General features: G+C 48.1%; 5 protein-coding genes across 5 annotated transcripts; 2 read left to right on the top strand and 3 right to left on the bottom strand.

The window, feature by feature from the left end:
* Positions 1-3,196: 3,196 nt before the first annotated feature.
* On the top strand, positions 3,197-4,418 carry L3040_005129 (uncharacterized protein; the record flags this gene model as incomplete). Its single annotated transcript, XM_007296185.2, has 3 exons — positions 3,197-4,077; positions 4,126-4,195; positions 4,242-4,418. 3 exons carry the CDS (start codon positions 3,197-3,199, stop codon positions 4,416-4,418), a joined length of 1,128 nt encoding a protein of 375 aa, XP_007296247.2.
* A 3,618-nt stretch (positions 4,419-8,036) lies between these two features.
* L3040_005128 (uncharacterized protein) lies at positions 8,037-8,652 on the top strand (the record flags this gene model as incomplete). The annotated part of the gene is made up of 4 exons (XM_066157237.1): positions 8,037-8,052; positions 8,106-8,138; positions 8,408-8,538; positions 8,611-8,652. The coding sequence occupies 4 exons, from the start codon at positions 8,037-8,039 to the stop codon at positions 8,650-8,652; spliced, it is 222 nt and encodes a 73-aa protein (XP_066011553.1).
* A 2,871-nt stretch (positions 8,653-11,523) lies between these two features.
* Positions 11,524-12,856, bottom strand: L3040_005127 (uncharacterized protein; the record flags this gene model as incomplete). The annotated part of the gene is made up of 4 exons (XM_066157236.1): positions 11,524-11,640; positions 11,710-12,236; positions 12,282-12,386; positions 12,463-12,856. 4 exons carry the CDS (start codon positions 12,854-12,856, stop codon positions 11,524-11,526), a joined length of 1,143 nt encoding a protein of 380 aa, XP_066011552.1.
* A 1,944-nt stretch (positions 12,857-14,800) lies between these two features.
* On the bottom strand, positions 14,801-15,627 carry L3040_005126 (uncharacterized protein; the record flags this gene model as incomplete). The annotated part of the gene is made up of 3 exons (XM_066157235.1): positions 14,801-14,961; positions 15,051-15,158; positions 15,468-15,627. 3 exons carry the CDS (start codon positions 15,625-15,627, stop codon positions 14,801-14,803), a joined length of 429 nt encoding a protein of 142 aa, XP_066011551.1.
* A 709-nt stretch (positions 15,628-16,336) lies between these two features.
* On the bottom strand, positions 16,337-17,056 carry L3040_005125 (uncharacterized protein; the record flags this gene model as incomplete). The annotated part of the gene is made up of 1 exon (XM_066157234.1): positions 16,337-17,056. One exon carries the CDS (start codon positions 17,054-17,056, stop codon positions 16,337-16,339), a length of 720 nt encoding a protein of 239 aa, XP_066011550.1.
* Positions 17,057-17,342: the final 286 nt, after the last annotated feature.

Genomic DNA, 17,342 nt, shown 5'->3' with positions numbered 1-17,342 from the left:
GGTCCCTGTGTTCGCTTTATGGAGAGACCGCGTAACCAGCCAGACTCCCGCGAAATGCGAAAAAAAATGACGATAAGAATACCGGTATAGGAAAGAGGTTGCCCTAGTCTTAAGCCGTCGCTAAACGTCGGAGTATCAGCAGTAACCGTGCGCCAGCCAATAAGGCTAACAGTCGTTGGAGCGTGTGACAGACAGCAGCCGACAGCTTGCCATACTGTACTACTGTATTGGCGCACGGCTATAATTGCGCAACCTTCTTCACAAGCATAAGCATAATTATACCCTGCTGAGGCTTGGGCAACCAAGGCGCTTAAAGTGGGATTTTATACTTTTGGGCCCCCTTGGCTTGAGGAAGCTAATTATTACTACGTCCCAGGCGTAAGTATTACCCCTCAAGGGTAGGGTAACCAGGGGGTTTAAAGTGGAAGCTAAACTTTTGAGGCACCCTCGAGGGGTAATACTTAGGCCTGTACCGTGGGTATATCCTGTACGGAGCTGAGGTACGGAGTATAACGGAAATCAAGGCGCTGCCAAGACGGATGTTTAATGCTTCAGCTGATTATTGTTATTCTATCAGACAGAAGGGTCTGATACTTCTGTTCAGCATTACTCCTGTTACCACATCACGAACAAACGGGAGACCTCAGGTGTAGAGAACTGCTCTCTATACTCCAACCGTATTGCTGGGGACGCTTTGGCGTAGCTTTCTCGCGTATTTTTTGTTTTGGCCAGTAGCCGCATGTACTACGTACTACGTACTACTACGGAGCCCAAATAGCTTATTCGCTCGAATAAGCAAATTTAAATTCAGCTACGTGTAGAGTTAATGACTTGAGGTGGCGCTTCTGACGAGGCTCGTATCTAATATTGGGCGGCCGCCACGTTGGCCGCCAAAGCTCCATCATTCATTTGTAGCCGCCCTCCCCTAATTAAATTTTCCCGCTTGCATGGTATTGCTTCTTGCTATCTTGACTTTATTGGTTTCCGCAGTCAAGACTTCAAGACTTTCTCGTATATCCGGCACTTCTCTTTGCATATGCCTTGGCTTCTAATATCTTTCGTACCAAGCCTTCTTGCCTGCTCGTATTTCTACAGTCAAAGTGGAATGCTCACTCCACGATAAAGTTGTAGCCAATGATTTCCCATGCCTCGAACATGGTAACCGCTCAACCAGATCCACTTGCTGATCTATGCAAAGAAATTCTTAGCGATGCCGCTTATATACTTTTTTTTTTCGAAGTCCCTGATTACAATTTGAAATTAAAGTTATTTATACTTGCAACCTTAAAAAAAAACAATCGAAACAAGTAGATATAATATGATAATATCTATCGCCTCGCGGGATTATATATTAGACACTCTTTATTCTTGCGATTGTATCCAATTTTATTATAGCTCCTATAAAATATAGCTTTGCCGCCTTCTCTAATGTATTCTTTATTTCATTTCCCCCCCTTTTTTTCTCGTTTTTTTTTTTTTTTTTTTTTCTTGGTTCTCTCTCTCTCTCTCTCTCTCTTTTTTTTTTTTTTTTTTTTTTTTTTTCTTTTTTTCTTTGGGTTGTTTTTAATTTTTTTCCAACTTGGAGAGAGGCCCAATATAAGTAACATCTATTTAGTCTAAAATCTTCGATCTTGATTGTACGCATATAAACATTGATAACAATCAACTCATCTCCTTCTTTTATCTGTTCTCTTTTAATGACGCTTTCCGCTATTATAACTAAACAAGTCGCGATAATAATATTCGAGTTATAATTATATAAAATTCAAATGTGAGCGGCATCACTGGAAATTTTCTTGCATAAAGCAGCGAGTGGATTTAGCTAAGCGGCCTACCTACCTACCAGTAGGTTTAGGCATGCCAAAAATAACATTTTGATGATCGAGGCATAAGAAATGATCGGCCATAAATTTCCCCTCGGAGCTCATCTCTATCTGAAAGAAAGAAAAAGAAGTCCACTTAGCTTGCATCTAAGACTAAGAACGAGTCATACCTTTCTCCTTGTTCCATCCTTAGCTCTCGAACTGGGAGCCGTTGATTCTGCTGCATGGCTGCTACCATAATAGAACCGAGGTTCAAAGGGTATTGATTCTACTCGGTTTTTTCATAAGTCTAGACCACGGAAACGAAACTGGGCGTATCTTGGCGAGGATAGAGCTCAATGCGGAGCTCAAACTGGAAGTGTGCCAAGAAAGCACGATTAACAGCCACTTTTTGGACATACGAAGTAATGCCATCATCGGAAGTCTTTGATTCGTTGATTTTGAGCAAACATAGACCTGAGGTTTCCGATATAAATGTATTATTGATATGTTGAGAATTATTTTATGTGTTTATTTTTATACGGAGGGGAGACCCTTAGACTCCCCCTTTATTGTAACGTCCTTTCTATTTACTTTTCGGTGCGGGCCGTCTCGAAACCTTAAAGCCACAAAGAATCAAATCCCGCGATTAGAAAGCTTGGTCCCCGAGTAAACTGGCTGGGAGCGAGCGGCTCATACGAAGTACCGGTAGAACTGGTCAACGTGACCGGGTACCCCCTGTAATCAGATCAATTGAAAAATTTAAGCTATAGCTGAAATGGAACCCATTTAGTCGATTAAGTCTTCGCTTATCAAAGTCGGTCTTTTTACGAAAAGACCATCCTGGGACCGCCTCAGACCGTTTTGGGACCGTTTTGGGGACGTCCAGACTTATTCCCAACCTCTACTCTGTAATTCTTAAGGACTTTCACAATCTCGGGATTCTAGTCTTAAATTCCTAACCTTGTGCATTATCAAGAAATTGCAATATAGAGCGGCAGGTAGGTGTAGATAGTTGAGGCATGGTGAAAAACCCCCCACCCCCCATTATGTTCGAGACATGGGAAATAATCCCCCGGTCCAGAATCATTGAAAACACGAGAAGAGCTGAGAGCTGTATACAGCCAAGATGATAACACTAGGGCTTTGAAGCGGTCAGAGCAAGCTGGATCAGCACCTCGTATTGCTATGAGAAGCTTCATCTCCATCATCTGGTCTGGTTCCCAGAAATCTCCATAAGAACATATATAAATATTCATCCATGGCCCTCTATTCTCAAGTGTATCGGCCCATAGCCCTCTTCTCTCGCATTCCACTTCGCCATCCTCCGTCGACAGTAATTTTTAAGACACCAAAATATTTCTGGGGTCAAATCTTCTTGAGAATCCTCCACGATGAGATCCTCAATCATAATGGCTTCTGCCTTTCCTGCCCTTATCATGTCTCAAATCCCGCTTGCGACGGTATACCCATGCTCGTCTTGCCCCTCAAGCATTGCTCCGGCTGCTATTACTGTCACCTCTCAATACCAGACTGTTTCAACATGTACTCCCCATACAGTTCCCAATACTGTATCTGGTACCCCTGAGGTTGAGCCTGATTGCACGCCTTATGCATGGCTCTCGACTGTCATTCGTAACCCCGGAGGATCTGCTAATGGCGATATGGGAGGATCCCAGCTCTCTACAATCACCAGGACCGAGCAAGTCGTCCAAGTCAGCTATACATCCACTGTCTTGACGTCTGAATATCCATGCGCAACTACCACTCCATCTTACAGAAGAAAGAGCTACGAAGACACTACTTCATGTGCGAGCACGAAATCGACTACCATGGTAGTCGATGTTTCGTGCCCTTTCAAGGAGATAGGTCCGCTCGCGATCGAGGGCTATCCCGGAAGTGGGCTTTGTACCACTTGCGCGGAAGACAAGAACGGTGTTATGTCTCAGATTGTCACTGCCACCAAGTGCTTAGACGAGTCCTGCTCAACGTACCTCGAAACATGGGTCCTTGCTAAGCCTACCACCACTACCTCTGTCAGTTCAGCACTCTTTTCCAGCTCAACTTTCTGCCCAACCAGCGGCACTTACACGATCCCGGTGACGGCAACTTGGACCCCTTCAGGGCCAGTCTTTACCCAACTGGCAACAGAGAGATTCGAAATCACTACTGCAGTCCCCATCACTGGGATTATCCAGGTCGCGACGATCATTGAAGTCACATTCACTGGCACGCCAGCTGCCACTGCGTGCCGATCGACCATTGTTAGCGGAATGTAAGCTGTCTTCTAAAATTCTTATACTTCAATAGCTGACACTCGCAGCACCAAGAGCCCAGTCGCATGTCCAACTGGGGTAGCTTCGACTTCGCCAAGCTATACCAACAGTGGCCCAGTGACAACCCCATCCTCACACAACACTCTCTTAACTGCCTACCGAGGCTGATGCAGGGCCCGAGAAGCGTAACGTCCAAGCCGACATGGTGGTTTCTGAGAACGCTGCTCACGACTCCATGATCCGGCGAGGCGGTATGCTCCGCAGTGTCGAAACGAAGGATCTCAAGAACGTCATGGCAAGCGTGACTTCGGCTCCAGAAGACCATTCGGTCTGTGGGTGACTGAGACGAGAATTCCAACCAGGAGTGTGTGGCAATCGCATCTGGATTCTTTGCATGCACATCCTCCCTCTTATGTGTCTTTAAATATTTGGGCATGGGAGTTAGTATTTATGAGTGCATAAGATTATGACGTTTTGAATAATGACAAGAGGATTTGAATGAGATATTTTAAGAAAACTAGGTTCTGATAACATGAGAGCAAAATTTTGACTTATCTCTTGTCTCGATCGGGCTTCAACGATTTTGCCGTTCTCCAGCCTCACCTCGGAGATCCAACCCATCATCTCGTAAAATGAGCAATGTAGTCACTTTGTTATAGGGCTACGAGCAAAGGGGTGGTGAATAACACTAGCATCCTTCCCGTATCCTGCAAACAAACCTCCCACGGCCCTCTCCTGGCCCCATAATACTTCAAACATTCTCTCATCATTGCCTCGCGGATTATCTTCTGTCTAGTAAGTTAGAGGAGCAAGTCTCCCTCCTGGACAGATTTGGCTTTGAATCTGGTCGTTGTCGTGTCAAGGTTGAGTCGCGCGGTGCCCAGCTCAGGCAGGGGCTTCTCGCTTATATCCGCGAAAAAGCTTTTAGAGTGTGTATGACTTGCAGATGCAAGCCAAGTTACACTATCAAAATAGTAGTACTATTCTTGCATCTTTAAGTTGCGCGTCAAGGTGCGAGAATTAAGCAATTGGTATGGCTCGTGCACGTAAATCTTATAAAGTATGCATCTGATTCTGCAACTTGTAATTGCGTTATATATAAATCGACGTTGCAGTAAAAAGCTTTGACTTCCAAGTTGCAGGCTCGAGTTGGAAGCTTTCCATCTACTCCCTCCCCTCCTTCCCTTCCGCTTATTTCAACTACCTTTTTACTCTTTTCCAACGCTACTTTTTTGCAAATGTATCGATATTTGTATTATATTATATACACTTTTTCTTTTGCTTGTTTTCGACGTTAAAAGCTGAAGGGGTTGTGAAAGACGAAAGGATAAAGGTATTACCGATAGCGCGCGCCTTCTTCTTTCGTGCAATAACTTCACTTTTTATTTTTATTTTCATAAGCTTGGACTTGAGAAGAAGGCTCACGAAAAGAGCTTCCGTGATAAAAAACCTCGAGTTTAGAAGGATCGATATAATAAGATGGCTTGATTAATCTTGAATTTACTGTAAAAAAATCATTAGTTGTTGTAATAATAAATTAAATTCATGTCTTGAGTCTTAAGTTGCAAATTGATATTCAATTTGCTAGCTGTGAGCCATACAGGCCTCAGAACGTACAGCTTCCACTTTCAAGTTGAGTTGATCCTGTTTAAGATCAACTCAACTGCTTAGTTGCACGTCCATGCAACTACGAGCCATATACACTCTTAAGTTATTAGCTATGTATCAATAAAACCTTTTCTGGTGATGTTCTACATAGGCCGAGATGGAAAATTTTCGCTGAGATTATGGATGCAGGTTTTCAGACTTTCGAGAAAAAAAAAATACGAGAATGTTTGCGAGAGGGCTCTTTCTGCATTACTGACTTGAGGTGTGGATGAACTGATACCCGGTACTGACGGGAAGTCAATATAGCGGTTGGTCGAACATCTGAGTCCAGCTCCGGTATATACTCATGCCACGAGTTTGACGAGGGGAAAGTTTATTGTTGGTAAGTCACAAGGGGTTTGATAGACTAGTCAATCATGTTGTGTTGGGTTGTATTGTTGTTGATGATTCCCTATATTTACAATGTTGTGGCCTGTCCTTTAAGGGGGCAGGAACCACACGGGCGCACGTGCCCACGCGTGCCCACGCGTGCCCTTATGTGTCCGGTCCTCACGTGCCGGTGGACCGACATTTATTGTCGTTGCTTTGGCTATTGCCTTTCTTTCTCGTCGCTATTTTCTGTTTCTTCCATGCCTCGGAAGGAACCCCGTCATGCACTCACGTCAAATTACTCTCAAATTTACAGACGCCGCAACGGTCAACACGGAGTTGCATTCTGGACTCTCAGATGGATTTCTGAAGAAGATCTAGCAGAGTTGGAGCGCAGCCATGAAAGAGAAGTGGATGAACTAGACAGAAACCTGGATGTCCATAAACGAGGAATGGAAATATGAGCTCCTGACGGATACCAGAACAACGTCTCAAGCCCCTCATTCTCATTGCGTACCAATATAATCGATAGACGACTCCGACACCCTCTTCGTCGAAAATCGCTTCAAAGACTGCCCGGCGCTGCTCTCTTTCTGGCATGACCTGAGTGTCACCATCCTCCGCGCAGACTTTCTCCGCTACTTGGCCATCCTCGCAAGGAGGTTGAGGCCTACAGCGATATAGAAACCAGCTGCATGAAACCCATTGACAGCTAAATTCCCGCCCACTTCGACAGGTAGTCCATCAAAGTCGTTGTGGGGGTGGAGTATCACGAAACCACGTACCCGAGGCTCGTCCGTCCGGTGAGCTTCTGCTAGTGGACACTGATGGCCAAGCCCGGCCACGCCATCTTCGAGACCGTCGTCGCAAGAGTGATATGTATTATCTCTGGTCCCCCGCCTGGATGGGAAATACCGATCTTGCAAGGCTGGGAGTGGGAAGGAAGGACGTGTTGGGCGGAGGGGCGAGGGGCTTTGACAGACCCGGTAATAGAGAATCTGATTTTGCCCTAGTTTTGCACCGGATCGACTCGCGAATGCTTTACGCAAGAGCGATGCTGGCGAGGAATGAGTCAGGATATAGAAGGGGAGGAGAACCTTTCGGGTCCAGAAGGAGGGGAGGAGGTGTGAGAGGGTCTAGCAAGTCAAGCCCTTTTTCCATCCTCGGAAAATTTGAGACTTGCATCTTAATTCTAACCTAATAGCGGTTCTAGCCATTGAATGCGTTCGAACAAACACAGATCCAAAGGAAAGCACTGAGCGGTGATCTGACTCATCTGAGGGAGTGAATCAATATTATTATTACGAAGAAGGCTGTGGAAAAAAGAAATCCGCGCGGGTCGCAAAACGAGCTGACTCGTTCTTGGGACGATATTTTAAATAATCTGGCTAGTTAGTATTAGAGGAAGATACTTTTTTTTTTTTTTTTTTTGCAAAGCTAATCCGGAAATTTATTACAACCTAGACCATCAAGAATATAATCAAAGTGTTATAGCTACGAAAAGAGGTGCAAGACTTTCGTCCCAAAAGCGTGTAAGTCCGAGGACAATGGAGGTGTAGGATATTGTCGTTGATCTCTAGAGAACATAGATCCAAGAAGCTCACCTTTCTGCAGCAGTACTAGAGGAGTAAAAGCCTTTTGAAAGCAATAGATATAGAATGCAATAGACTGATATCATTGTAGACTAGATACCAAGGCGTTCTTTAGCAATAGGTTGGTCAATGAGCTGGATCAAAGTTCATCAGCAGAACTCTTGCCAGTGATATCAGATAAAGTTCTCTTTAGTTTTGCTTTATATAAAACAATAGTGTTGCCACTGGCAACCTCTAGATGCCATACGCAAGGGGATCACCTTCGGCCCTTCCCGAAAAGGAGGGGCGGGGCTATGACTAAGGCTGAACCTATAATTTTCTCCCGAGGTTGATAGATCGAGTTTTCAGACATTCAAACTCGAACTTCAACTCATCAACTGCGAACAACCATGAACAAGCACGAGTGTCAGTCTTCAAACTCCAAGATCTATTTGCTTAGTATCTAACACACTCTGTAGCAACGAAAGCGCACCTCGCATCCAGTAAATCGAGTATGGCCAGCATTCTTCTCATCACATCAAGTTCTCCTCCTCACACCAAGAAAATCGAATTCCGAGGGCTATGGCAGCCAGCTGCAGATCCCAGAACAACTCCGCATACGTTCTCATGAGCTCTCCACCGGATTACCACATCGAAAAATCTCAAACCCCATCCTCGAGCTTCAACCCAAGTCCGAATTCTCACTTCACTCGCCATCGATGCCTTCTTCATCGTCTTCGTTGTCCATATCGGACCTCTCTTCCCTACTCTGACGCCTCAGACGCGACGAAGAGCCCTCAAACTCCGAAGAATGTTCCGCGGACAATCCATAAAGAGGAGCTGCCTGTCTCGATGCCCGATCCATCTCTCCAGCAAAGGAGAAATCCTGCAGGCGAGCTTGGTCTGTTGAGGGTAAGCCATACTGTGGAGATACCTCGTCATAGAAGGAAGCCTGCTGCTGACGTGGCAGAACAAACGGATCAGATTGAGATGGCGTTGGACCAAATCCACTTGCGGATCCCATAATCTGATCACCTCTCGTGTTTTCACGGACGCCGAAAGCAAGCTGGTTCTGAGTTGAGGCCTGCGAGAAGTCGGGTTCTTGTCTGTAGCTCAAGACCCTTTGGAAGGCTGTACTTGGCCGTACTGGACGCGGAGAGACCAGGGGGGTGAAACTACGATCAGAGAAATGCAAAGGTTGAGCTTCAGAGACCCCTTCCTGTCTGGATGGGTTCTCTGGTAGAGATCCTTGCATGAAGATGCTGGAATTTGCGGACCGGCTAAGACTCGACGACTGCAGAGCTTTTTGCGGCTCGCCAGTTAAGATGCCGCGTAAATCCGAGCGAGTAGATGCGGTCATGTTCATTCGATCTCTCGACCTTACTAGGCTGTCGTAGGGGCCGCCTCTACGGTTGTCTCGTTGCTCGGCCTGGGTACCTATTTGCTCCCCAGCAATCCCAGCCTGGAAAGTCTGGTGAGCTTCTGGTACTTCTTGGACAGCTGAGCTCGATCTGCATCTTTTGATAACTATGTCTTCATCTTGTTCATCATCAAAGGCATTTGAGTAGGCCAAAACGAGTGGGTGTGGAGCTGTGAGCGAAGAACCATCCTCCTGACCCGCAGCTTGCAGTGGTGTTCCGCACAAACCAGCTTTGATATTGACCCATCGATTTTGATCGTGGCTGGCGGGGCCTCTTCTTCTCCCCCGAGCACGAGGGGCAGGAGGCGGCGATGATGGGGAGTGTGTTGCTTCGCCGGCATTGAGCGGGCCAGATGGAGTCTTGGGTCTCTCCATACCGACTCGAGGAAGGACCGCAGGGCGCTCGGCGGTATGGGAGAGATTATGGTGATGCAATCTTTATGTTATCCTTTTTCCCCCCCTGCTATGCTGCTACTTCTGTCTCTCAACTAGCGCTGTGACCTGTCCCTCGAGAAGAGGCTCTCTCCCACGAAGATGAGGTCTCTGTTTTTAACCCCTTCACGGGATTATGGAGTTTGCGAGAAAGTCTCGATCCTATTTCACTATATGGTGAAGTGGAGAAGGTCAGCACGGCCTAGATTCGGCATACCCGTCTAAGAAGATTCACTGACCTATCTGATCCTTTTGTAGACGTCGTGCTTGGTATGGACAATCTGCTAGTCGCTCACAAGCAAGTGCAATGAGCGCGCCCTTGTCAGGGTTAGATTATCGCACGGGTGTCGTTCAACTTGTTATTTCTGCGGCTGTATGGCTTTGATTGACGGGGAGTTAACTCAATTGACAGTGATCCTCAATCGACAGTGATCCTCAATTGCCGGTGATTGTCGATTGACTGTGATCCTCGATATGCCAGGTTCAAAATGGAGACTATCAGAGTCCTCGTCAGCTTGGAGATCGGTAACTTTACCCTCCCGGGAAGGATTTAAGGTTGGCGCTAAGGCTCGCGTAGATGTCACTTCACTGTTTACTTGTCGATTGCGGCGAGGAATCACAAAAGCGCGGCAAAAGAACCAAGGCTCTTGTGAAACCAAGCCGGTGTGAATTCTGATCTAAGGTGAAGTTTCTCTAGGCTCAATCTTACGATCTCTTATTTATTCCAGTGTCCTGGGAGTGCATGCGCCAAGGAGTCGGCCATGATATCTCCCATAGCAGTTTAATATATTCTTCAAGTGCCAGAGAGCATGTAAAAGGAATTGGAGAGACTATAGCAGCTCAATAAAAGTTCTCCCATAAGTGGCCCTGCAGTAGGAAGCAACTGGTCACCTAGCTTGTCCAAGCAGCACGAAAAATACTGTTGGATTCTGCCTCAGTATCATCGGAGGCGCAGTCCCGAGAGCACATACCGAAAGAGAAATTCCGAGATGCTTTGTATTCAATGCTCATGTGAGATCTGCCCCCTATGTTAGGTTTGTTAGACAGGCCCGGATGACATGAATGACAAAACGAGGACGTTAAGGCTGGCGAGGTATTGTTGTGGCTCAAGAAGGAAAGGGACCGAGGAAGTCTAGGCTGTTGATTAGTACACTATCTCGAGATCTAGATAATAGCTGTTGGTTTTGGAAGTGGCCTGCTCCTCCCAGCTTTTGCTCGGCAAACGAGTCAATTTGTAATATAATTTATAAATCAATCTGCCAACTATTCTGTCGTGGTGAACATAGGTAAAGGCGGTGGCATGATTTACTCTACCCTTGGCCCTTCCATATCCTGACTCTCAACCATGTAGGACAGGGTGAAATTTCATTCCGATCGCCTTCCCCGAGAGCTCACTGATCTGCCGTGCTTGCCAAATTATGCGGTCTCGTGATACACAACGCCCCGCTGGAGGTTCATCGATACATATCAAGATACAGATGGGCGACGGTGGAGTGGAATCGTTGCAAGTTATGTGTTCGTGCGAGAAAAGAGAAAAGCACGCCGGATCGACTCACGCGGCTTGAAAGTTGTCACGACAATTGGCTTCACGGATCGATCTATCCCGGCCATAGATCTCGAGAGAGACCTCTCGAAGCGCAGCCAAGATTTTCGGGCGCGTCTTGTTTACCGCCCCAAAACGGCAGGGTGATTTTCAACTGTTATGATAAAAAGAACGAGATTGCAAAGTTGGAAAGCAAACCAGAAATAAGCGCCAAAAGGCAATCGATCGACAACAGGCTCTGGGGATCGAGGCCGTAGGAAAAGGCATGAAATTACTAGCTACTTTTGACGTGAGGAAATGCTGCCTTGGCTGTGAGCCCGAGGAAGCATGTTTTGGATTTTATGCTCCGTGCTCAATTCTAGCAGCGCAACTCACACGCCAGGTGACCGACCACAGATCTTCGCAAACTCCTTATCCGGTGGTGTTATACAGACAGACAGACAGACAGATCCTCGCTCAAACATTATTCGGGGGGGGGGGGGGGGGGGGGGGGGGGTGCTACTCAAAAGCGGTCACACGTCCAGCTCCACCAAAGTGCAAGGCCACTCCAGCCCCCGAAATCCGACTCGTAGTGGTCTCGCTCGTCGCGTTCAGGACGTGGTTGCGGGTCGACGGGAACCTGTTGCGAGAAGTCTTCATTAGCCCACGCTCTTGCATGATCTTCCGGAAGCGGCTCCTCTTTGCTGACCTTGATGGACGGCCGGGATCTCGGAGGTGGGCGCCGGCGTCTCTTGGGCGACGCGTTGTGGCTGAAAGGGCGGTTTCGGAATTCTCTGGAAGGAAGCTCGGCGGCGAGAGGTGGGTAGAGCGTTTTGTTCTTGGGGGTTACTGGTGGTGGGAAGGGGAGAGGGGCTACCGACCGCTGGGGGATCAGATCGGCGCCGACGGCGGGGTGATGGTGGGCTGCGTTCCGAAGACCCTGGGCAGTCTCTGCAGCTGTGCCGGCTTCTATTTCCTCGCGAGCCTTGATACCACCCGCCGGGCTGGCGACTCTGGCGGTACGTGGTGATGGTGTCGGGACCAGGTCTGGTAGCGGTGGTGGCTTGGTATAAGATTCGGGCCACGCCCCGGGACCTTCCCACGACGACCATCTCTCCCGCGGGCCGAACGGGTCCATCTCGTAGCCTTGGATGAAGAGCGTGGCACGCCTTCTCGGATCCTCTGCCAGCTCCCTCTCCTCTTGCTCCTCGTACTGCGTGAGGAGCCTCATGTTTTCTGGCGGCGAGAATCAGCTCTGCGACTCGCGCGGGCGATCGATACGGGAGGAGAACTTGCCTTGGTAGTGGTCCTCGACCTCTCTGCGGATGACCAACTCGGCAGATCGTAACCATTGGACTTCAGACTCGTTCAGCGGATCTGCTGTTACTGCTCTTGCGTTAGCGCAAGAAGAAAGAGAAGAAGAAGAGGGGGAAAAAACACGGCAACTGGTATCGCGACTCACCCAGAGTCTCGTACATGAACTCGTCCATGTACGCCCACATCAACGTGAACTCGTTCTCAAACCGGTGGTACATGGCAATCTCAAAGGCCATCTTCTTGAGCGGGTCGTAGTAGATGGTGGCCAGGTATTGCTCGAATGGCGGCAGGTGCCTGAACACCATCTTGTTCTCCAAGTTGGTGAGCATCGCGTTAGCCAGCGAGTGGGAGGCCATGATGTAGTCGTCGCCCAGTTCAGATCCTCGCACGTAGCCATCGTGGAACATCTGCGCGAGGTGTCCGGGATGGAGACCGAATCGGAGCCGGCCGTATATAGTTCGGGTGGCCTCAGCCCACACGAACCGAACTAGGTTGACGACAGCGGGTTTCGGTCCCGGATGATACAAATTCGTATTCATATTGGTCTTTCTAGGGGCGCTGAGTTCAAGGGTGCTGCTATGTTGTGTCAGCTCTATACTGCTGAGGTTTTTGCGCACTCGATGGCGTCTTGAATGGAAAAAGAGAGATCGATACGATACGCAGCGACGAGTCTGGGAGGAATAGAAAGTCTTTGCGCGCTCGATGGGGTCTTGAAAGGAAGAAGAGGGATCGATACGACACGATACGCACCGACAAGTCTGGGAGGAGTAGAAACTTACAGAAGAGATCGAAGTTTCTGGGAAGCCTGCCGCCGTCAGGTATCGTGGTCACAAAGCAGTCGGTACAAGTCTTTCTTTGGTTGCGTAGATCGAAAAGTCAGAAGGTGTATTGTTGCCTTTGAGAAGTCGTTGGTTATTATTTAAGGTCGAAGCTTTTCGCTGGTTGTCGGGTGATATAACAGCCACTCAGGATACAATTGTTTTTTTTAGCGTCGGCTTGCTAGGCCGATTCAATCCTCGACGAGTGAATGATATGATAAGTGAATAACAACCATTTCAACAACTCCATTCTCTTTGTCCCTTCCTACGATCTTTTAAAGAATAGCATGTATTTTTTAAGACCACGCACGTACGTAGTGTTGTTTCTGAAGACTGAATCAACCCTAGCGGCAGCTCTTTTGTAAAAGGTGAGTCTGATATACATTTCACCTTCGATAACCTAGTATCCTGACTATTGATATATATATATATATATATTGACTGTTTACTACCCAAAAAAGTAAGATCCCATAGCCCTTATATAACAAAACGAGTACCTGGCCTAGCTTTAAATCGCTGATAGAGAGATATCAGTTGAGTCGATATACAAACCCCTTTCTTTCTATTCACCACCACCGTTTCAGAACTCGCGCCCGCGAGCAAGCTCGAAAATATCTCACTGCACGTGACTCCACATTTCATAATCCTTTCCGGGCCCGATACCATTACCGTGCAAGCCAAAATCTAATAGTTGACCAGCAAGCAGGACGGATGCGACAAGTTTGCGCCTTTCGCTGCAGATCGTTGAAATACGCCTCTCAATTGACTAAATCCATCTAGCATCTCCACAGCTGAAGGCTTCCCACCACTTCTTAAAGGTCGGACCCCAGAAGAAAATTTAAAACGTTGGGGTGTTATCGTGCTGAAAGGGGAAGCTGGTCGTTCCACGTGGTTGTTGATATATGGCCAGAAGCGAGGAATAGAAAATATCTTACGTAATCACAACTGAGCATCGCCAAGTGATTGGTGGGCGTAGGAGAAGAAACTATATACACTTCCAACAAGTGACGGTGGGAACAAAGGGACTCTAGTAGTCCAAAGCGTATGCTCTAGGTATCATATGTAGGATGTGTGTGAGGAGTCAAGTATATAAAAGTACGCGTAGAATATTGCACTACATGATTGATCGAAGACAGCTCCACGCCGCATGCCTGCAAGATTAAAGCAAAACTACCACAGCGCGTCACTATAGAAGTCAAGGGCGAGGAATTTTCTCGGCTCATGATAGAAAACCTTATGGCATGATTGACTGCTATCTACCTTGTGATGCCGAGATAACCAAAAGTCCGCGGGCGATCCAAGTGAACAGTCTCACCGGGCTGTATGTAACAATGAAGAAGAGAGATAAATCGCAGCACAGATGCCATCTACCCCTTACGCTGTCTTCCAGGCCATGCGCGCAACTTCAGAACTGAAGTGATTTACTGCCAAGTGGTCTTGCGAGCGGCCTCAGCAGCAGCCAGATCTTCCCAGCCATGGCAGTCGCCAGCCTCTTGAGCATCTGCAAACTTCTTGCTTGCCTTTCTCTCCTCATCCTCCTTTCATCTTGCAAAAATTGAGCTTGGCTTGAGCGGCAGTTACAGCAGCAGTATCTCTCTTGGCTTGAGCAGCAGCTTCGGCGGCCATTCTCCTGATGGACCTTTGGGACTGGAATGGCGCCCAAATCTAAGCAGCTCCTCCTGGTGACGGGGCAAGTAGGTACCATCTCGGGATGCCATCCTCGGTATACGCCCTAAAATATTTCCTGGCGTCCAAATCTCCGACTCGAGCTCGCGAACGCGTCGAGCCTTCCGCGTTATCCTTTGCGGATTCCGCCCGCTTGGCCGCTGGTTCCACCCGTGTCAGTGACCACTCACACACTCACTCACTCACTCATAGGCGGCGGAGAATTGGAATACGGTGGTAAGTAACTTACTAGCGGTCTTACGATCGGCGTGCGCAAGTCTCCATTCCCAATCCTCCTTGTCGTCTGCGACACGTGCTTCGAAATTTGTGGAGACGTCTTTGGGAGAGGTAGCCAGCCCTAGGAGTGTTTGACGTACTTGCCTCGTTGGTCCTCGACCTCCTCCAAAGATCTCAGTTGCCTGTACCCTTTCCTTTCACTTTTCTGTAGACTCGCACGTCCGACTGCAATGGGAGATTGAGAGTCTCCAGAGTAGGTATTCGGTCCGTTCCTCACTGCCAAGCCGGTCTCTTACACGTCTCTTCTCTCAGCCTGGAGTCTTCGAAATCTCCTTGGTAGCTAGCTGCTCGGAGAGCTTCTCGACTCTTTTTAACAGAGAGAGATGGGGAATCTGTTGTCTCGGAGAGACGTGGATATTGCGCCGTGAACGAGCAATGCTGGGATAGCTCGTCTCGGGAGAGTAGCGGCGGCTTAGATTAGCCAGGTGAATGACTGGGCGATCAAGACGATCGTAGGCGCGTAGAAGGTCTCCCAGGAACAGGCATGTAGGATCCACGGCTGTAGGTGTAGGTATAATTGTAGCTGCCATAACTCGATACCGGTTTTTTTTCTCTCGATAGTATTAAAGATGAAGAAGATCTTAGTCAAAAAAGCATGTTGACCTGATAAGGAGATCATATCTTAGTATCTGCATTTATGGTTTTCGGAAAAGCACTTGTGTGAAAGTGGTTGTGTGATATGTTCTGGTCTGTTGTCGGAGGTGGACTGATATTGCTTAGGTATACGGGTGCGGATAAAAAAGATAATAGCGATATATAAAAGATGAAAGCAAAAAGAAAACGCGAGAAAATTCTCGAGAACTCAATATATTATATTATACAGCATTCCAAAAACACACTTGATTTATATAAAAATCACTTTCGCAAGGTAGTAATTAAGAAGAAAGCAGCCGCGAATGCGAATGACGCAGCTCTGATTTTTTTTTCTCTTTTCTCTTTATACAGATAGGTACATTTACCCAATCTAACCCACCATGGCCCTGACCCACCATATCATCTACGAGATACTGCTCATGAACCAAGACGAGCCGTAGCCCCAGCATCCCATCCCTAACACACACACCAGAGTAGCTCGCAAAGTAGCAGAAACAAACCCCCAAATCTGAGGCCTTTCTCAAGCAGGTCCACATCCCAAGACGCTGAGATCTGTAACCTTCGACTCTCCCTCCTATACCCAGCCATCTCGTATAGAGCGAGGTGTCCATTAGCACACAGATCCACAGATCCACAGCCTCACCTTCATCCCCGCCTTGCAGTTCCGTTCCAATGTCGATACCAGCCTGAGCCTGCCTGCTCGCGCTCCCTCCAAGCGTTCTCGAGTGCGAATTCCTCCCAGTTCACCATCTCCAGCGCGTCGCCCCCCCGCTCGCCGAAGTCCTCCCAAAGCTTGATGCCTTTGTTGACGGGGATGACAGATGGTATGGCGACGAGGGGTACGATAGCGGGAGCAGGGGCGGGGGCGGGCTTGGGTTTGTAGGCGGGGTCGATCCACACGGTTTCCGGGTTCTTGGAGGAGGGACAGAGAACGCTGTGGTAGAAGGTGCATCTCATTTTGCATGTGCCTTCTGAGGGGTGGCGGGGTTTTGGAAGCTGTGTCGTGGCTTTCGGAGCTTGTTCTCTGCGAGCAGCTTGCTGCGTGTCTGGGGGTGCGGATGGAGCCACGACGTCGCTACGGGCACCACGGGGGTCGTAGCGGCGGGACAGAGTTGGATGGGCTGACGCGTTACAGGCGGCGGATGGCCTCGAGTGGCTCTGTTCCTTGCGCTTGGGAGGAATTGGTGTTGCGGATGGAGCAACAAAGTCGCTGCGGTCTCCACGAGGATCGTATCTGTTGGCAGAGCCTGAGTGGGCATGAGGATTGCTACCGGCGCCGGGTCTCGATGATGACTGCTCTTGGCGCTCGAAAGTCAACCAAGCAGCAAGCTCCTCCTCACTCTCGTAGCGGCGTTGGTGCGCCATGATAATATCAGGCTCTTGGTTTGTCAGATTCGTTTTACTCCTTTGCTTTTGAGGATGTGTCGAAGAGTTGGAAAGGTATTGCTGCTACGTTGCGTTAAGTACGCGTAGGTTTGTTGTCGAGATTATGTGGAGTATGTAGTGGAAGGTGTGTCGAGATGTTGTGTACAGAGGAAACTTATCAAGTATCAGAAAAGAATGTTCCTGCTATATACCTCAGAGCTAACACTACTAGCGCGTATTGACTCACCCTCGCTAAGCGAGACGCGTAGACCTCGCGCTCATTCAC

The sequence above is a fragment of the Drepanopeziza brunnea genome, assembly GCF_022702325.1.
Source record: "Drepanopeziza brunnea f. sp. 'multigermtubi' strain 214-2 chromosome Unknown ctg8, whole genome shotgun sequence".
NCBI classification, from domain to species: domain Eukaryota; kingdom Fungi; phylum Ascomycota; class Leotiomycetes; order Helotiales; family Drepanopezizaceae; genus Drepanopeziza; species Drepanopeziza brunnea.
This window is presented reverse-complemented; position numbering and strand designations above follow the sequence as displayed.